Genomic DNA, 21,849 nt, shown 5'->3' on the forward strand with positions numbered 1-21,849 from the left:
TTACTGATTCAACTGCAACTGATTCCAGAATCAACTGCAAGTTTGCAACGTGCCCCATGTTTTCCAACCGTGCGGCTACGCGGCCCACTACCAGAAAAGTTCAACGAGAGCCTGTCCATTTACACGATGCCGTTTATACTTTTATTCACTCACATCTCCTTTTAAACTTCCGTGTTGACGTTTTTGTCTCACGCTCTCTCTGTCCGCCCCTGTAGAGATGACAATATGTCAAAATTTTTTTGAATATTTAATTTAATTAAATTTTAATAAAATAAATTTAAATAATATATAATTAAATTTAAGGTGAATTTAAATTTAAAATTTAATATTTATAATAAATTTAAATTAGATTTAGGTTTTATATATTAGGTATATGTTATTTAAATTTATTTATATAAATATTTAATTAAATATAAAATATATATATTTTAATAATATTTATAAATTTTATTTTATATAAAATAAAATTAAAATATTTTATAAAATTATTAATTTTTAAAATATAAATTATTAATAAAAATAATTTATTATATATATTATTAATTAAATAAATAAAATTAAATATTTTTTAAATAATAATAATTGAATATAAAATAAATTTAAATAATTGAAAATAAATTTTAATTTAATTTAAAATAAATTTTAATTTTAAAAATATTAATCAAATTTAAAATTGAGTAAGATAAATTTTACGGTTATTGTGCCTATAAGCAACCCTACGCCTGGGTCAGTAAAATATCCAATGCTAATCTCGCGGGACCCACACTAAAAACAACCAAGAGGAAATCCACGCGCAAAATGGATGCGCGTTGCGACAAATTAATTTATGTATTCAAAGCTATTTTATGTCGAAGCATAAGGACAGTTCGCGTTTGGTAAAATTTAAAAACACAAATGCAAAATGGCGTAACTGTGAAATATTTACGCGAAAGGAGCCGCGAAGAAGAAAAGGATAAATAAAAAAAGAGGAAATAGAAGCAGGAGAGATTTCCCCTCTCTCTGTTTCATCGTCCGTTGAACGAAGCTTCGTAAGGAAATCGAAGGTAGAAGACAAAAACCAGAGCAGAGAAAGGGGATTCGAATCGGAATTTTCGGGTGGAGATCGGTCGTTTCCCTTTTTTTTGTCGAAGAAGAGAAAGATGAGTGGTGGATGGGAGAGGGTTAGGTCAACGAGATCGAGATTGAGCCGAGACGTGAGCTTGACCGGCCGTTCGTCCACGTCTCGGACGGTTCGACTCGGCCGGGTCCAGCCCCAGGCCCCTGGTCACCGCACCATTCACTGCAATGATCGCGAGGCTAATTTCCCCGTCAGATTCAAGGTTCCTCTTTATATTTAAATAAATGGTTGTTACGTTTCATTTTATATATTTATTTATTTCCATTTTCTTTTCTGTTTGGTTGCTTAGAAACATGGAGTTTTTGGTTATTACCGTTCCAATAAAACGGGAACTCCAGTGGACTTAGTGTGTAATTTAATATTTTTTTCCCATTAAAATCCACGATTTTGGATAGAAAATTTGTGTGAATTACAGGATTAGTGTTTATTTTCTTTGGCTTCCCACGTTATTAAACGCTGGATTTAGCAGAATCCATTGAAGTTAGGGGCTAATGGTTGAAATTTTCTTTTCCTGTATTATATGGATTTACAGATATTTTCTTATTTTTGAAAATAGTGATGAGGTGATGGTGCACTTATGCTTTGGGAGAATGTGGAGTGCTTAAATAAAGTTAAATGCTTTACTTTCGTACTCCAGTGAGGTTTTCTATTTTGCACATGGACAAATGCAATTGTTGTCACGATTTCTCATGCTTCCTGAAATATACTGCAATTAACCAAATTTATGTGACCCTTCTTCGTGACCGATAAGTTAATTGTTACTATGAATGAATTTTTTCCCCTTTATCTTGGTAACTTCTTATTACTTTATCTATTTGATATAGCTGTATGAGTACACTAGTATTGAAAGTTAATCATCAAAGATGTAAAGCACTCTGCATGTAGATGCACTATCAGTTGCTTGCATTGAAAAAAACGGAGGAGTAAGTGCTAAGAGTGATCCACGAGAGATTCAGTCAATAGTTAGCCTTATTTGACTATCATAGCCTAATGAAACTATTGAAGATATCCATCTTATCTTAGTCTGACAGCTATCAGTCAAGGAAGTAAGTCTCTAGGGCTTTGGCTTGAATGGATATGTGTTTTTGAATACTGTGATACATGTGTGGTAAAATTTGGAGGTATACTGGGATTTAGGGGGTGGGGCACATTTAAGAAATGAATGGAGTGCAATGTGCACTTTCTCTGAAGATGAGTTTTTTATGTGATTGTGCAAATTCAAGTGATTCTGATTCTGTAATATCTAGCTCTAATTAATTGCTACATTATGCAAAGGTGTAAATGAGGTGTATGAAACTATAAAATATGAATAATGAAGGAACAAAGCCTAAGCTGTTTCCATGATTGCAAGAACAGAGTTGTAATTATTCAATAAAACAGGACACATGGAATGGAACCCTTGTGCCTGCTAGTTCTCAGATTATTGTCAATCATGTCTTGTGGTCATAGCCTTGGTGGAGAGGCATGCAGAGAATGGAACCCTTGTGGCTACTAGTTCTCAGGTTATTGTCAATCATGCCTCTTGGTCATAGCCTTGGTGGATGGATGTGGTTATCTTAAGTCTAATATTTGAAAGTTTAACTGCCAAAAAAAAGAAGGAAGTCAGGCCAATTTTTTTTTTTTCCTGTAATCAGTGTGCCCATCGATCGTTTATACATTTCGTTTCTTGTGCTTTAAAATTAGGATTTGCATTTTCATTGGAAAATGTGAAAGTCATAATATCTGCAAAGAAATTTAAAGCTATGCATAGCTTGATCAGACTTTGGTTTATCTTTTATCTGTCAAATGGCAGCATCAAATGCAAGTTTCCTTTGTATCTTAGATAATGCCTTCCATGGATACCTTTATGGCTTGGGAAATGTTTCCTTTGCTCTTATGGCCCTGGAAATGTTTCCTTGCTTTCCATTCTCTAGATATACCTTACTTTCGCACATGTGGCCTCGTTCCAAAAGATTGTCCAGCATATTAATGCTTTGTATATGGTTGTGTTTAGCAGTTGAGACTTAGAGTATGCTACCAACACTCTATCCTAAACAGAAAATAAATGTTCTCACTGAATGATAAGTGATGAGCTATTTTATGGCTACCAAAAGCACACTGCATTCGGATTAATCTTCTTTTTGGATTATCTAGAAATGAATCTTCTTAAAATGATGTTGAAGGGACGAAGAATGCCAGTTCTAATGTGATAAGATTCTTGCTCATTAATTTTCCTAAGTATGCGAAATACAATCCAGCCTGACTGGACAGGCAACTGTGACTTGTGAGGTCACATGCTCTGATCATATCGTGCCGTGCTGCAGGAGGTAGTCTAACTTTCAGAAAATGATTCATGACATAGAAGTTAGAAATAGAAAACACATTCTTGTCAAAGGTTATTATGCTTTAATGACATGCAAGCAATATGGAAAAGAACTTGGAGTGAAGCATGCTGATGCTTAGAACCTAAAATGTCAAGAATGCAGAGAGTTGCATCTGGGAGCTGAAAACCAAGAGCAACAGTTGTGCAAAATCCTACATTGATTACTGCAACTGAAAGTCTGTTGCCATTGAAAGCTCTTGCACTCAGAAGTATTTGAATTTGGAATTTTTTGTGTTAATTGACTTTTAACAATGCTTTTGGTATGCAGTTTTTTATTGCTTTTGCTTCCACTGAATTTGATTGGGCTTTAATTTGATGGGATTGATTTTTTTCAGGGGAATTCTATATCAACTACAAAGTACAATTTCTTTACCTTTCTGCCTAAGGGATTGTTTGAACAGGTAAATTAATTTTAGAATAAAATGTTTTTAATGTTAAATGCATTTTATGCTTAGAAGGTACTATAAGTTAAGGGTGGCAACGTGTTTCTCAACCTTACTGGCAAGCTTAAGCCAGCCCTTTAGGCTTTTGAGTGCCAACATTGAGCTAAAATTAGTTAAGAGACACGACTAGAGATTTATTTTGTTTCTTTGATTAGAATTCTCATACTTGAAAAAGTTTAATGGCTTTAGTGGGTATGTTTGATTCTTAGTGTTTATTTGTGTTTTGGCTCCCTTGTTTTTTAATTAACTACTACCATGTTGGATGTTTGTGACTTGGGTTTGGACAATGTCTTAAGGGCTAAGTGATAAAATTGTTAATTAAGGGTTAAAATTTCCTCAAAACTCTAAAGGCATTCCACCATGAACTACTTACTTCCTTTTCCATTCTTTCTTAATTTTGTTCTTGTTTATTCCCATCCTTTTACTCCAATGTTGAGTTTTTGTAAATGCAGAGTATCTTTGATCACGTAGATGTAATTAAACTTCTTCTGCAAGTTAACAATAACCAATGCAGACATAAGAAATTTCCATTTTCTTTTCCTTGACAAGCAAATATGGGCTATTTTGCAGCCAATAGGTTGGATACATTCGCTTGCCATAATCTCACAAGCTATTGTAGTTTGATATAAAGTTTGAAAATTTAATTTAATGGGTTAGGCTAAGTGTGTATATTATAAAGCTGGTTCACTGCACACCTTCCTGTGATTTTTTTTTTCGCTTGTGATTTCTTTTCTTGAGAAAATTCTGTGTTTATATTGAACAGTTCAGGCGGGTGGCCAATTGCTACTTTCTCTTCATATCAATTTTATCAATGACCCCAATCAGGTATTTTAATGCAAACTTGTGTAAACTCATTGTTTCACGACCATCAGTGATATTTTTGCTGGAGACATGTATTACTTTATTTTATTTTCCAATTTTATATATATTACTTGACATGGTTGAAGATAGTTTTGCAACTTTCCTCCCTCTGAAAATGCCTAGGGCTTATAAATCGAATAAACTGGAGGACTTAGCTAACCACACTTCAAAACTGGCACTTTGAACTTCCTTGCTTAATAAATTATTGTTTCTATGATGATGATGATGATGATGATGATGATGATGATAATGAAAATCTTACAAATAGCTTCATTAACCTTTTTTTTTCCTGCTTACCCTTGGTGACCTTTTGTTTCGAGGACTAGGGTTTCCACTACCAGATTTATGGTGTGAATTTGGGCCAACTTTAAAGTAAATGTTAATTGACTGTTAATGAATTTGTCGACAATAATGTGTATTGATGTCAATTACAAAGCTTCATTTTGATGAGAAAAATGAGCAGGTGATTTGAATGCTAATTAATGATTCTGTACTTCTTTTAATTGTTTGAGTTGGCTTGGATATATCATCACTTTGGCATGCATTCTAGGCATCAAAAGTCAAGTATCCATTTTATAACCTAGACCTTGACCCAATAAAAAAAGGAGAAAAAGAATAAGATTGACATTTTTCTTCCCTTCCAAGTTATTAACATTGTGTTAGATAATGCAAGTAATATATGAACTTGCCTGAAAGTGCGTTCTTTTACTTTCAAAATGTGGGCTCAATCAAGAGAAGGTTCTCAAATTCCTTAAAATAGAAATAGAACAAAATCCAAATGCCACAGTGCCACTATAAGAACAATATGATCTGAGTGAGAAATAGAATTTCTTTATATTGCATTTAGCTGCAGTATATAATTACAAGCAATGAGAACTTCTTCATGTTAGGGATGCATAGTTAGAGGAAGTGCCTGGTGCTTTTGTTGGATGTGACCAGGTCATGGATTTAAATCGGTAAAGGAGACAAGCGTACAATGGCCATAGCATAATGGTGAGGGCCTATTGCTATGCAAATTTTTTTGAAAAATTTGCAATGTTCGTGAAATAAATAAATATTTAAAGATATAAATAAAATTAAGATACACAGCTAAATAACAAGCATAAATATATCAATGAAGAAATTAAATCCATCATTCTTAGACGTCATTAACATTAATCAATTTAAAACTAAAATAACTATGTAGATAGTAAAGAGCTAACCTTATACTTAGCAAACAATAATGAAGCCTAAAAGTTTACTTGATTTTATTTTCCAATTAACTATGTATTTGACCAAAATTAATTTTGAAAATAGTTAAAAATTAGAAAAATAAAACCTATCGATTGGGCGAACAAATTTTTCATACTATAAATTTAACCAAAAAGTTTAGCATCAAACATAATTGTCTTCAAAAAATAAGTAAAAAAAAAAATAAAAAGAAAAATATATCACCTGTTTTAAGATATGGATTTGTAGAACTAAAAAGATGTAAGGGTTTTGTTCAGAACCTTAACAGAGTAATTGAAAAGAAAGGGAGGGAAATCGAGACAGAAGGGGGAGGAAAAGAGATGAATTTGAAAGAGAAAAGAAAATATCTTTATTTCTGTATATTTAAGAATGAATTACAGAAAGAATATATTCTCCTACTTTTAGTCTAAACTGTCAATCTGTTACTGAAATTCTATTGGATAGTCTCAAGACTTCTGCAGCAGTTGCCACTGATTACTTCAGCAGATACCTGTTTGTAACTTCCTTCTCCAGTTGGTGTAACTACTTCCAGCTCATGCCACAACTAACAAAACTTCCTAAACTTCCTAGCTACCTATCTACTGTTGCGGATGCTTCTGGAATGTTCTTCTTTCTGACCTTCCTCCTTTGATATGTGATGATCTTAGCTCAAGAGACAAGAAGTGGGAGATTTGTATTAACATATAAAATTTTAGATGGAAAGTTGAGAAAGTGAGAGACAACAGCTTGAAACCCCCCAAGCCAGAAACAAAACATGAGGAAGAGCTGCTGCCCCCATGTGGACAAAAAAAAACAAAATGAGTTGAAAGAACTTTACCATTATTTAGCAGTAAATAGCGGCTGTTACTGTTATGTAAAGGCCGTAATGGCTGTTGCAGGTACATTTTTTTTGGGCCTTTAAATAACTGGTGTCACACTAACGGAAGGCTAAGAAACCTATAACGTAATGACTGTTATTTAAAACTATGAACCAGGCACAAAGAGTTGGAGAGTTTGATTGTCATGTGCAACCAATATTTATTGATGGGTTTGATTTTGGATAGTTTGGCTTGGGGCATGGCCACCTTTGTAGACTGTGGTGTCTTCCCAGATTGCAGCAGAGTTTATGTAGGTGACTGGGTAATTGAGATGCTGACAAGTTAGTCTGCAGTATAATAGACATAAGAAGTTGGAGATGGCTATAATGTACATGGCGGAGAGATGGTGATAGGGAGAGAGAGAGAGTAATACATATGTTTGAGGCTATGTTTGAAATTAGTGCGGGGTTCTTTAATTCGTGCAATTTGATCTATCTTTTAGGCTGGCAAGTTCTCAATATTTTCTGTTAACATCAATTGTAAGTTGGAGATCATGAATTAAAAAAAAAAGGTAAAAAAGGAGGAAATTTTTTGTAATTTTTGCAGTGTTGTCAAAAGCGCTTGGCGCCCTTAAGGCGAGAAGGTCCTTCATCGCCCGAGGCGTTAGGCACTCGATCGAGTGAAGTGAGGCGCTAATTTATTCTAAAATAATAAATAATTAAATATGCAATATAAAAAGTGGTTTGGTCATGTGAGAGAAGGGAGATTGAGGTGGTTTGGTCATGTGAAGCGTAGACATACGGAGGCTCCAGTTAGACAAGTAGAGCACATTAGGTTAGAGGATAGAAAGAAAAAAAGGGGTAGACCTAAATTAACTTGGAGGAGGATAGTACAACATGACTTAGAAGTATTAAACATTTCTGAGGATTTAACCCAAAATCGTTCAGAGTGGAAAAAGCGAATCCATATAGCCGACCCCAAATTTTTGGGATAAAGGCTTAGTTGAGTTGAGTTGTATGCAATATAAAAAGTCTAACATATTACACAATCAATAAATTGACAAATTTCATATTTATATTTCATAATATATTATGTGTTTTAAACTTTAAGATCAAAAGCATTCCTCTAATAACACAAAATGTTGAAGCAAAAATCATAAAGCACATAATATAATTTAAAATTCTAGATCTAGATGCATTGTTCAATTTCATTCATTATGTCATGCAAATTCAAAATTCTAATTCTCTAGTCATTGTCTTCTTCAGCGTCCGCTATGTCATCGTCGTCCTCCTCCAATCCCTCTTCTTCCTCATCATCAGATTTGTAGTCCTCAGTCCCTTCATCTTCTTCTGAATCAGTCTCTTTTTGAATATTTACTACTCTTGAACTTGATGCATTTGATTGAGATCTTGCTTGTTGTCTGGTGTATGCCCTCATTTCCCCAACACCAGATGCCCTAGCCACATCATCCCATGTTAAATTATCATCAGCAAAAACCAATTCATCTTCAACTTCAACACTGTTAGCAGCCATCTCTCCAATCAACCATTCATTACAATCGTTAATACCATTTAGAGATATGGGATCAACTAGATCTGCAAATCATGTCGAGCCTTCAAAGCTTGATTGTACTTAATATACACCAAATCTTTTAACCTTTGATGCTCAAGCCTATTTCTCTTCTTAGTGTGAATCTGTTACATGTTTAATAATTACATTAATATTTGTAAATATATAAAATAAAGTACTAGATATTGAATTTATTAATTCAAATTAAATTATTCAATAGGAATCATGGAAAAAAAGCCACTGACATGTTCAAATACGCTCTAATTACGTTCACAGCCAGATGAACTACAAGTCACTAATTTTGATAACTAGTTGTTGCAAATTTGGAGCAGAATTTCCAAACAGACTCCACCATTCAGCTATGATATTGCAAAAGTGCAAACAATTAACAATATTAATAACCAACTTTCTTGTGTTTTAGCCTTTTAGGTAAATAGTATTTAGAAATTTACCTATGAACTTTGTGTTTTTTGATCTAATAGCCATGGGAATGCCAAAAAGGCCTTCGTCTTTCTTATACATTGACGGGTCAGTCATGATTTTATCTTGCACATTAATACTTGGAACCAATCTTTGGATGCTTTCATACAATCCTTTAGAGACCTCTTCATCAAATTCAATTTGCTGGATTGCTATTAAAATATTCTGGATTCAAAAGGTGACCAGCTGCATGCAATGGATGATGAAGCTGACATTCCCATCTCTTGTCAATGATTTCAAAAATCATCTTGTGTTTGGCCGCATTTCCTTTAAAAGACTTTTGAATGGCTTCTTTAGCTTTGTCCATGGCTTCATATATATATATATATATCCCATAGCTGGCTTTTTCTCATTATTGGCTTCATATATACATCCCATAGCTGGCTTTTTCTCATTATCAGCAAGTCGAAGGACTCAAACAAGGGGACCCATCACTTTTAAAGTATAAAGCACAGTATTCGAAAATGATGGCATCAACACAATCTTATTTGCTCTTTTTCCCGTTGCTTCCTTAGCCTACTTACTTTTCACCCGCTTTTTTGATGTGAACGTGTTCCTAAGATTGTGCTTTTGAGAGTGAATTCTTTATAATGTCAGAAATGTAGTTGCAAATCTAGTGATACCATGCTTAACCAATTCCCTTTTATCTATGAACTTCCTCATCATGTTCAATGCACTGGTGTGGTTTTAAAGAAATCCGATTACAGAAATTGCTCTTTCCAAAGTTGTCTTCACTTGAGCAATGTTTCCAATATCTTCTAACATGAGGTCCACGCAATTTGCTGCGCATAGAGTCCAATACAAGTGTCTCCTTTTTGCTTGTAACAACTTACCTAATTAAAAAAAATAAAATAAATAAAAGAAACACATACACAATTGTCATGTATTTATTCTAAAAGTGTCTTGTACTATCATTAAGAATATAAAAATTAAAAATTATATAAAAGAAAAGCTAGTAATAGTTACTTACCAACTAACTTGTAGTTGCTTCCATTGTCAGTTATCACTTGAACAACTAATGTGACAACACTGACACTTTGTAATTTTTCCTCTTATGTTTGGCCTCCTCATCCTTGTTTTTCCTACGTATATGTTTTCTGTACAAAGGTATTGATTCTCTGTAGTTAGCATTTGAGTATTCACTAATGCTGTTGAAATTTATTTATTCTTTGTTAGGATATTGTTTTGTACTGCTTGTACTGTTTGACATTTTGAAAATTATTTTCTAGATTCTTCTGTTTTATTTGTGTATTTATAATGTTCTTTGATTGCATTTACTTGTTAATTTCTGTTCACTTTCATCTTGGTTCTGCATGTAGAATCTCACTTACATGCTCTCTTTTTGTACTAGTACAATTGCTTTGGTGATGATTCCTAAGTATCTATAGAAGGGTTTCATATTCACCAACATCCTTTTGTGTAACTAACTGTACTTAAAAAGGGTTTCTGATTATGCAGTCCTGTCAATCCTATAACAAATGTGGCCCCTCTGAGCCTGGTACTTTTAGTCTCTCTTATTAAGGAGGCATTTGAAGACTGGGTGAGTGATGTTGTTCATGTTCATTTTAGTATTGTGCTTTTTTTTTTTTGGGTTGCATAATATGTTTGAAGAACAATCTGCATTATATGCCACACACTTACACACAGTCACACACACACACACACACACACACACACACACACTCACACACAAACCCCATTCTTTGCGTCGCTTGAGGTAGCGTGAGGCTATGTTTTATCAATTGTGAGTGTGTTGAAATGCTGATTTGTCACACATGTATATTTTGATGTTTTATTTTTATTGATTGTGCACTACAGAAGCGCTTTCAGAATGATATGGTGATTAACAATAGTCCAGTAGAGGTGTTGCAAGATCAAAAATGGGAGACTGTCCCCTGGAAGAAGTTACAAGTTGGAGACATTATTAGGGTAAGCATGCCACTGTTTCTTATTATTTTTCTTGTAAACAAAATTAAAAGAAATTGTATCCAACACCATTGTCTCTCCTAATGTGAGCTTGAAAGCTCCTCTTTGTCCTGTCAAATGGAATGCACTTGATATTTTTGAGCTCAACATTGGATCTGGATGCTTGTAAACAACATTATAGGGACCTAGAATATCAACCTTAAAGTGCTTTCTAAGGGATGTTGGTTGTCTTCTCTCTTGCTACACATGCAATGGTATTTTATGACCTGTTTTTGGCAGTGTTTTATGACGTTACCTGTCTGTCATGACTATTATTTTCATTTCGTCTGCTGATACCATAGGGGCCACAAAGGAATATGAATAAGAGTATATGGAAAAATTACGTATTTTACTTTGTTTTCTTGAAACTGAATTTTGGGTTGGCTGCAGGTTAAGCAGGATGGATTCTTTCCTGCAGATCTGCTTTTGCTTGCTGGTACAAATCCAGATGGTGTCTGCTACGTTGAGGTTTTCCTTTTCTGCTTAAAATTTTTTACTAAATCATTGTCTTGGAGAGAATGAGTGATCTACTGATGTCCTGTGTGTTTCATGTATTTTTGTATTTGGGGTTTGGCAGACTGCAAATTTGGATGGAGAAACAAATTTGAAGATCAGAAAGGCATTGGAAAGGACTTGGGACTACTTGACTCCTGAAAAAGCTGCTGAATTCAAAGGTTATCTTAGGCATAGATACCATTTTTTAAATGTGTGCACATATACATGTATGTGTGGGTGTATAACGATTAGTCATGAGAAACTGTAGGTGTATAACGATTTAGTTGATAGGAACTGTGTCGTGGAAGGAAAGCCTACTTTATTGTTTTATTCAACATGCAAGAAATATTTTAATTGATCATTTCTTGCCCTACTCCTTTTCTTCGTGGCAGTGATTAGTTGCTGGAGAATAAATAAGTTGCGTGTTCTTGAATTGTTCCACTTCATGAACACTGTTTCTGTATACCATATTGCCGGGAAAGTAAACTTAAACTTTTCCAATTCTTTTTTGCTCCTTAACATCTTGTTTTGGATACAGTGATCAAATTTTTTAAATCTTATCTGTCCTTGTTATTGTTATTGTCATTTGGTACTCTATATATTTGACTATCACATAGTAAAAATGACATTGTTTGATGTTGCATATCCTTTCAGATATATTGTCATGGTTACACAATTGGTAATGTGATTTTGCTGGTCCGCAACGTCTGTTCGTAGCTTTAGCTGCATCTTTATGGTGATGATTCTTTTGAGAATAGCATTTCCATCTGATAATCACTGCTAGATGTCTTAAAACTATCACTCACTTTTTCCATCTGATAATCACTGCTAGATGTCTTAGAACTCTCACTTTTTCAGCAACTGAATTTTCTCTTTCCCTTTTGTGTTGTACTTCCACTTCATTAGTGCTAATTTATATAATTTGCTTCTTTTTGAAAGGCTGATTACTCAAGTACAGGCAATTGAATAGTTGAGTTGGATGTTTTACTCAATTGCTATACATCTGTGCAAGTCGATATCCTTTTGAGGAAATTCTTATCTTTTACTGAAATCAGTTAATGCAATTAACTTTTAATGCGACAGGGCATCTTCATTTGTCCATTTGCTTACATATATATAATGGCTCACATTATTGTCAAGTTTAATGTTTGCCATCTTTCCCTCAATGCAAAATGAAATAATCATATATTCCTTTTCTATTACCTTATAATTATAATTTCTTTTTTGTTAGTGCAGGTGAAGTGCAGTGTGAGCAACCAAACAATTCGCTGTACACTTTCACTGGCAATCTTATAATCCAAAAGCAAACATTACCTCTCAGTCCTAACCAACTACTTTTAAGAGTATGCATTTACTTTCTCTTCTTTGTAGCGAGCAATTAATTTATCTATCTTCTTCTCTTCTTCTACTAGGACATTAATGATTAATCACAATGTAGAAACTATATGATTCTCAATTACAGCTTTCCTCCATCCAAAAAGAGGAAAGCTCTCTACACTTTTTTAGTTCCCTTTTATGATTTCTGCTTGATACTCAGCTGCTATGAAACTGATTTTGGACTTACTGTTGACTCTGGCATTATGTTTTCCTAGGGATGCAGTCTCAGGAACACAGAATACATTGTTGGAGCTGTTATTTTTACAGGCCAAGAAACAAAGGTTTGTTATCATATGTAATTCATGTGGCATTAATCCTTGGTTGCCCATATATTGTGTTTGGTTTTATATTAAATGTGTTATCAGTTCCCTTATTTCTGACTATTGATTCCTTGGCGAATGATGATTGAGCCTCAAATAATTTTTTATGATATACAATCCTGACCATGTTCCATTTCTTTCAATGCTGTTGGAGGGTCAATTTGCTACAAGAAGCTAGTTATATAATCCTTAATCTTTTGCTTTTGGTATTTACTTTTATGCTTACTGTAGTGTGTCAGTCTACTATGGCAAGTAGCTGTTGCTTTATGGAAATTTTGGAATCAATGGCAGGTCATGATGAATTCTATGAATGTTCCTTCCAAGAGGAGTACACTGGAGAGGAAACTTGACAAACTTATTCTCACTCTTTTTGGATCTCTTTTCTTTATGTGCCTGATTGGAGCCATAGCCAGGTGGGATATTGACTAGTCTGCCAAGTCATCAGATTCATCATCTTTTCTTCTTGTTATATTTACTCATTTATTATTGTTAATCATTATCTTCTTTGTTCATAAATTATCCTATGTAATATTGTTTATTTGTGAATGGAACTACGTAGTGGTATATTCATTAATCGAAAGTACCACTACCTAGGACTTGATGAAGGTGCGCCAACAGAGTTTAACCCTAACAACCGATTTGGGGTAATATGTTCTGCCTATAGTTCAACTTTTTGGCTTTATCTATCCTTATTTTTTGGTTTTCATTATCTTTACTGGTTTTGTAGGTTGCTGCTTTGACTTTGTTTACACTTATCACCTTATACTCAACAATAATTCCTATCTCTTTATATGTTTCCATTGAGGTAGGGATCTTGGCCATTATCATATGCATGCTATAGCATTGCAGATATTCTTGTTAAATATGCTATTATTTAATAATGTTTTAAATTTATTCTCAGATGATCAAATTTATTCAGTGCACCCAATTTATCAACAAGGACCTACATATGTATCATGCTGAAACCAACACTGCTGCATTGGCCAGGACTTCCAATTTGAACGAGGAACTTGGACAGGTAATTTGATGACACAGGGATAAGTTATTATATATATGGTTGCCACACTGACCTTTTGAAGTAGTGCTATGTGCATTATACTGTAGCAGGTGAATGCTAATGTGGAATTCTCTTTTTATTTGTTAATTTTTACCATTTGCCTCGTTACTTTTTTTTTTTAATTTTTTTTAACTACTGCTTTTCTCAGGTGGAATATATCTTTTCTGATAAAACTGGAACATTAACAAGAAATTTAATGGAGTTCTTTAAATGTTCAATTGGAGGAGAGGTTTATGGGTGTGGTATCACTGAAATAGAGCGGGGAGGAGCACTCCGGAGTGGCATAAATGTTCAAGAAGTATGTGTTGCTGTCATTTTATGAAAAACATTGTTTGAGTGAAGATACATATATTTTTTTAAAGGAAAGCGGGAGAATTCAGGTAATGTTGAACTTCTTGCAGGTGCATAAATCAGTCAGTGCAATACATGAGAAGGGGTTTAATTTTGATGATTCTAGGCTGATGCGGGGAGCTTGGAGGAATGAGCCTGATCCTGACACATGCAAGGTGCGGTACTTTATTCAGAAGGGCAAGAATAGAATATCCTCAAACCATGCACAGTGCACCTGTTAGTGCACTAGCTTTATCTTAGCTCTTTGGTGTGTTTATTTATATAAATATCAGAGCATGTAACTGTTGCTGCTTGGTAGGAATGTCTTTGAGGTCTAATCTATGCTACTATGCTGTAACTGAAAACCAGATTTTGAGGATGGTCTAAGCATGGACTATACTTGGATTTTTTTCATTGTTTATTCAATAAGTTTTGGATGGAACATTTTTGAGATATTTTCTTGGTAAATGATTTGTAGACTGACAACATTTGGAGATACTGATTATTAGGCATTTATGCAAGATAAGCATGTGTTATGACCAAGAATTGGGAGCAGTTAGTGAGCTGAGCTGATTAAGTTGTTACATATTGTAACTAATATCAAATAAGAATCTGGGAAATTAGTTGTATAAATAGTAATAGCAGTTGTATAAATAGTAATAGCTGTGTAATATTGATAGATCATCCAATGAATAATACAACAAGTATTCTATCTCTCTTGTTGTCTCTGTTTCCCCCTTTCTTCTCCTTTCTCGATACTCTTCTGCTTTCTAACTCCCTTTCTTTCTTTTTCCTCCTGAATCTCCTTCTTCTCCTCTGTTCTGTTTCTTCCATTTGTATGCAGTCCTGGTGCTTATGTAGCAGCATGTGACTGGCAAATTGTCATGTTAATGACAGATGTTATTTCCAAATTTTTCCCCTCTTATTTCTTTTTGGAGTGGTGGTGGGCGAAACATTATGATATTGACTCATTATTTTCTGTTACTGGAATCTGGCTCTGCCATAAACCATAACCAGGATTTTCTTTTGTGGTATTCATGTGTCACTCATTTTTTCTTTGACATAATGGGTTTTACGTCGAAGAAATCATTGAATCAATATTGACATCTTATCAAGGATACTTTAGCTTTTATTTTGGGATTTGCTGAGGTTGACTTTGCAAAAAGTTTTCTTCATTTGAAACCTTGCATATAAACTTGATCCGCCGGTATTCTATGTCAAGTTATAGGTTTTTTTTTTTTTCTTTGTGTAGGAATTTTTCAGATGCCTTGCTATTTGTCATACAGTACTTCCTGAAGGTGATGAATCTCCAGAAAAAATCACATATCAGGCTGCATCCCCTGATGAGGCTGCTTTGGTTACTGCTGCAAAGAATTTTGGTTTTTTCTTTTACAGGTTTGTACTGCTGTACCGTTATAGGCCTTAGTATTTCTTGTGCTTATTTTAAATTTTTGTTGCTTTGGTGCTATCTGGAAAAATAATTCAGTAGAGTTACAAAATGTTGTTGTTCTGATACAAAAATTTGTATGGAAGTCTGTGTATACTTGTTGAGCTTACTGAATTTTTTTTCTCAGGCGAACACCTACAATGATATATGTTCGTGAGTCTCATGTAGAGAAAATGGGTAAAATTCAGGATGTGGCTTATGAAATTCTGAATGTTCTTGAGTTCAACAGGTGGGAACTCATCTATCTGACTCCAATATTTCATTTATGAGTTCATGAGTGAAATCACTAAATTCTATTGTAATATTGGCTGTTGCTATAGCACACGGAAACGCCAGTCTGTTGTTTGTCGATATCCTGATGGCAGACTTGTGTTGTACTGCAAGGTACGATATATTTTTTATTCTTCTTGTGCGGATGATTCCTGGGAAGAGATACATGGCCAAAAACTTGTTTTTACAGGGTGCTGATACTGTAATTTACGAGAGATTGGCTGATGGAAATGATGATTTAAAGAAAATAACCAGAGGACACTTGGAACAATTTGGATCTGCTGGATTACGTACCCTTTGCCTAGCCTATAGAGATTTAAGCCCTGAAATTTATGAAAGCTGGAATGAGAAGTTTATCCAAGCTAAATCTTCTCTTAGAGATCGTGAAAAGAAGTTGGATGAGGTGTGTATTAACTTGTTGGTTTTTGTGATTTATTGATCTTTCCCTGTTTTGTTAATAGATCTTAACTATTTCATCTTTGTTAAGATGCATGGGTTTAGGAAAGAGTTGATTATGAAGGGTTTTAGTTGAACGTCTATTATATAGCCTTGCTTCCATAAAAGCATGTTCTTTGTGAATTGGTTTTTTCCATAAGCAGCTTGTTGTTTACTATTTCATGTGATTTTTTTTTTAATGTCATATCTATGAAAATTTAGGTTGGTTTTGTGTTTTATTTTTTCAATCTAGTTAATCAAGTGGCAGTTTAGGATGTCAGGCACTAGTGCAAAATTTGGTTTTTTCTATACAGATATTCTTTTAAAATATTTGAGTGGCTATCTTTAGATGTTAATAACAGTGTTAGAAACGGGAATTGCGAATGACATTACAAATTGTTGTAAATTGATTGTGGAATGCTAGAATGCTGATGAAGTTATTCAGAGTGTATTTGATTTTTCAATTATGGAATTTTTAGAATTTGCTTTGGTTTTTATTGGGAGGCAAGTCATCATCTCAAGAAGATTCTGAAACTTTTGCAGGTAGCAGAACTAATAGAAAAGGAACTCATTTTGATTGGTAGCACTGCTATAGAAGACAAGCTTCAAGAAGGAGTACCAGGTTGTATTGAGACACTTTCTAGAGCTGGAATCAAGATTTGGGTGTTAACAGGGGACAAGATGGAAACAGCAATTAATATAGCTTATGGTGAGTCATGCAATGTAACCTGGTAGTATTTTTGTCACGAACTATATGCTATTTTCTTGATTTACATCTTTATTTTCTGGAATCTTCTCTCTGGTGATTTCCTGCAGCTTGCAACTTAATTAACAATGAGATGAAACAATTTATTATCAGCTCAGAAACTGATGCAATCAGAGAAGTTGAAAACAGGGTAAACTGCATTGTTGGCCTGTTTATTTTTAGATGCATGTAATTTGGAATCAATCACACTGTATTTTAACCTATTTTTCAATAATGTTAATTATCTTGCCAGGGTGACCAAGTGGAAATTGCACGCTTTATCAAGGAAGAAGTCAAAAAAGAACTGAAGACATGCCTTGAGGAAGCCCAGCACTGTTTGAACACCGTATATGGACCAAAATTAGCCCTTGTTATAGATGGAAAGTGTCTGATGTATGCCTTGGACCCAAGTTTACGAGTAATGCTGCTGAATTTGAGCTTAAATTGTAGTTCAGTTGTCTGTTGCCGGGTTTCTCCCTTGCAGAAAGCACAGGTAATTTTTGTCATAGAGGATTCATGCCATAAACAGTGCAAAAAAAAAAGTATAATCATAAAGTACAGTAAAATATAATTCTGTGATCATATTTAGAGAGAGAAATAGGATTTTTTTTCCCATTATTCTTTCCACATGTCTGGTTGGTTCAGAGTGGAAGAAATATGCAAATCTTTCTTTATTCTTGTAAAAAACCTAAATTGAGCAGGATGGAAAGGATCTGTGTAACCAACTACTTTTGAGGCTGGGCTGAGTTGAGTTGAGTTGTTATATAATAAGGGCTTAGTACTCTATTATTGCTTCGGTATAAGGAGCAATGCTTTGTTAATGTTCATGTTGTGTTAGATTTTGTAGAATCTCTATAATGTATTTGATTTTCTTGGTATTATGTTCATTGTTTGCACTCCATTGGTACTCCTTAATTATTTTTCATCAGTCATTAGAAACAAGAAAATTGCATAAAGCATGGGGGCTGGCTAAGTTTCTTGAGGGTGAAAAACTCTTCATTGTGCTACTGTTTGCCCTTGGTCTCTTCTATGTTTTCCCTGTGCTTTCTATGCTTTGGTATGAGAGCAAGTCCTATTATTTTGTTGCACTATAAGAAAAGATAGTATCTTTAAACGTCTATGTTCTGATGGAAAAAAAACAATGGAGGCAAGTAGCACATATATCAAACCAGGGTTTAATTTTGATTTCAATATGTTTGAACTTCCAAGACACTGTCAAGACTCTAAATTCTTTGGTTGCAGAATACCATTTCTTGGCCTAATTTTGTTCTGCTTATAAGATTGCAGAGCTAGATTTGGAAATGCACCCCTTGGAAAAAGAGAAAAAAAAAAAAAGAAGAAAAAAAACACTATTGCATATTATGATGCTTTGACTGAGAATTTTTTATTTGTTTTACAGGTGACTAGTCTGGTCAAGAAAGGTGCACGTAAAATAACGCTTAGCATTGGTGATGGTGCCAATGATGTTAGCATGATTCAAGCTGCTCATATTGGTGTTGGAATAAGCGGGTTAGAAGGGATGCAAGCAGTCATGGCTAGTGATTTTGCGATTGCGCAGTTTCGCTATCTTGCTGATTTACTTCTTGTGCATGGGCGGTGGTCATATCTTAGAATATGCAAGGTTTGAATTGTGTAACTTGGAATATTTTCTGGGTATTTATTTGGCATAGCACTTATGGCAGTTCTTTATTGCAGGTCATAACATATTTCTTTTACAAGAATCTTACATTTACTCTTACCCAATTTTGGTTCACCTTTCATACTGGCTTTTCGGGGCAAAGATTCTATGATGATTGGTTCCAGTCACTGTATAATGTCATATTTACAGCACTGCCAGTGATCATGGTTGGGCTTTTTGACAAGGTGCTATATCCCTTCCAACATTTTTTGACCTGAATGTCTTTCAGGAGCTATTTAATATATACAATCTACCTTTGCTTATTGCCTTTTCAGACATGACCTAATATACAATATGCTGTTGCATTCCTTTTTTTCACTTATAATTAAACAGAATATGATACTGTTTTTGCCAGGATGTCAGTGCGTCCCTTTCAAAGAAGTACCCTCAACTGTACAAAGAAGGAATACGAAATGTATTTTTCAAGTGGAGAGTTGTGGGGACGTGGGCTTGTTTTTCTGTATACCAGTCTCTAATATTCTATTCCTTTGTGACCATTTCAAGTGCTGGTGGTAAAAATTCATCAGGCAAGGTGTTTGGACTCTGGGATGTCAGCACAATGGCCTTCACTTGTGTTGTTATCACAGTCAACTTGCGTCTTCTCATGATCTGTAATTCAATTACAAGATGGCATTATATTAGTGTTGGAGGAAGCATCTTAGCATGGTTTATTTTCATTTTTGTATATTCAATTTTTCGGGTAAGTCCTCTTCCTTTCCCTTTTCATCCTTTTTTACTTTGGCTTTTGGCCTGTCTAAAATCCCCTATTGAATTATCTTCCTGCTAATTTGCCTGTTCTTTACTTTTGCTGCAGGAGAATGTGTTTTTTGTTATATATGTCTTAATGAGTACATTCTATTTCTATGTCACCATACTTCTGGTTCCCATTGTTGCACTTCTTGGAGACTTCATCTATCAAGGGTAAGATTCAGAAAAGCTATCTTGAAGCACTTCTTAGTAATGTCGTGTTTGGCTGGTCTGGTGCCTTCTTTCTTTCTTTCTTTTTCCTTCTGTAGTCTGGCTTGCCTGCTATGTATAATTACTAAGTTACAAATTTGACTAGCTTAGGTTGTGTTGGTAAACAGTGGGCAAACCATTTTGCCATTTATCCATCCTGTAATTCCACCCACACAATAAACCATTCTGAAACAAGGGTGCATTGCAGTCGCATTATGCTGGTTAGCCTAACCACCTGAGTTCACATGCTAGGTGTCTGATGTTGGCATGATAGATTAGCCGAGGACTAATCTTGGATGGGATGGATTATAGCTCATTAGCTGAGGACTAATCTTGGTTGCGATGGTTTATAGCTCATGCTTGTGCTAGCTTTTACACCAAATTACCATTTTCTAGTAGATGATGATCATTAAATTTTTGGGGAGCTCTACGAATACAAATATTTGACAAAATTGTTCGTTTTTCCCTTTCTTTATTTTTCTTATGTTATGCTTGTTTGTTGGACTTATATTATTTTGATGTCTGGATGCAGGGTTCAAAGATGGTTCTTCCCCTATGATTATCAAATTGTTCAGGAAATTCACAGGCATGAACCTGATGACAACAGTAGGGCAGGACTGCTAGAGATAGAGAACCGGCTTACACCACAAGAGGAAAGGAGCTACGCCATAGCTCAACTCCCACGAGAGTTGTCTAAGCACACTGGCTTTGCTTTTGATTCACCTGGGTACGAGTCATTTTTTGCTGCACAGCTAGGTATATATGCCCCACAGAAGGCATGGGATGTTGCACGGAGAGCTAGCGTGAGGTCACGACCAACGACATCCAAAAAGAATTAAATCGTACGAATATCACTGTAAAGTATTATTTTGGACCCCACAATCAATGGTCAGTCTTAGAAAAAATTTGTAAATTTAGATGTGCCTAGTTTAGTTGTGATATATTTTCCATCCAAATTTTGTTTCGCCTTCAATGCTTGCAAGGAAGGAATTTTACTTAGGTTTTCACGGATGTACAGCTAATTTATTACTAAATTGAGAATTTTTGTGCTGAATTGAATTGAGTATGCTTTCAACTATTGCATGTTTATGGAATATTTTGGCAATAAACATATCCCCTTTTTCTTTGTTGGACATCCATCAAATATGATCTTAGGAGATGTTTTCATTGATTGGTTATCTTAATATTATAGGGATTTTTTTTTATCAAATATGTAATTTTTTCATCAAATAAGGAATTTGTATATATATATATATATATATATATATATATTAGTATGCATTAAGATAAATATGATAATAAAATTTTTCTGATTAAAAAAAAATTAAAGTTATTTTTTAAAAAAATAATTTTCTTCTTTTAACAGGGAAAATTATATTTTAAATTTTGATAATTTTATTAAAATGTTAAAATATTTATATATTTATTAATATTATTAGCTTAATATTATAATCAAAAGTTAATAAAAAATATTTTTATAGTTTTTATAAAGTAATTTTTATAAAAAAATAATGTTTACGTAGAATGATTGTCCGTAAAAACAAATGAAATCAAAATGTGAATGTTGTTACGTAGTTACATAAAAGGCCTTTTTAAGAGAGTATTAATATGGGCTTTTCTAGTTGAGTGTCCTTTGGACATTGGTTGAGGTTTAAGTGGCAATTAAACTCTTTATAATTATTTTTACCATTACAAAGTATTATTAATCATGATAAAATAACTAACCACGCTGTTAAAGAAATTAATTTCTTCTTAACCAGTACAATGAAACGTCATTATAAGAATTGTATACAACTCAACTTATCTATATATATCTTTTAGTTAAAAGGTATATAATTAAGAAATATTTAGAATATAATATAATATATATTTATTAAGGATTATAAATAATTTATTTTTAATATTAATATTATT

At 34.0% G+C, this 21,849-nt stretch overlaps 1 protein-coding gene across 1 annotated transcript; it reads left to right on the forward strand.

The window, feature by feature from the left end:
• Positions 1-868: 868 nt before the first annotated feature.
• Positions 869-20,989, forward strand: LOC110673356 (phospholipid-transporting ATPase 3). The gene is made up of 27 exons (XM_021836469.2): positions 869-1,319; positions 3,815-3,880; positions 4,686-4,747; positions 10,318-10,399; positions 10,678-10,788; positions 11,215-11,292; positions 11,402-11,498; positions 12,556-12,662; positions 12,912-12,977; positions 13,308-13,429; positions 13,576-13,660; positions 13,744-13,821; positions 13,918-14,034; positions 14,222-14,371; positions 14,475-14,579; positions 15,656-15,798; positions 15,978-16,079; positions 16,171-16,234; positions 16,311-16,523; positions 17,099-17,264; positions 17,372-17,451; positions 17,554-17,793; positions 18,700-18,921; positions 18,996-19,163; positions 19,334-19,678; positions 19,793-19,899; positions 20,468-20,989. Exons 1-27 carry the CDS (start codon positions 1,140-1,142, stop codon positions 20,772-20,774), a joined length of 3,663 nt encoding a protein of 1,220 aa, XP_021692161.2. The 5' UTR covers positions 869-1,139; the 3' UTR covers positions 20,775-20,989.
• The last annotated feature ends 860 nt before the right edge of the window (positions 20,990-21,849 follow it).

Source organism: Hevea brasiliensis, chromosome 2, assembly GCF_030052815.1.
Source record: "Hevea brasiliensis isolate MT/VB/25A 57/8 chromosome 2, ASM3005281v1, whole genome shotgun sequence".
Classification (NCBI taxonomy): Eukaryota; Viridiplantae; Streptophyta; class Magnoliopsida; order Malpighiales; family Euphorbiaceae; genus Hevea; species Hevea brasiliensis.

Coding starts and splice junctions, on each gene's coding strand:
- LOC110673356 (XM_021836469.2), top strand. CDS start 1,140: ATGAGTGGTGGATGGGAGAGGGTTAGGTCAACGAGATCGAGATTGAGC. Junction 14,035..14,221: donor TGAACGAGGAACTTGGACAG/GTAATTTGATGA, acceptor TGCTTTTCTCAG/GTGGAATATATCTTTTCTGA. Junction 19,900..20,467: donor GGAGACTTCATCTATCAAGG/GTAAGATTCAGA, acceptor GTCTGGATGCAG/GGTTCAAAGATGGTTCTTCC.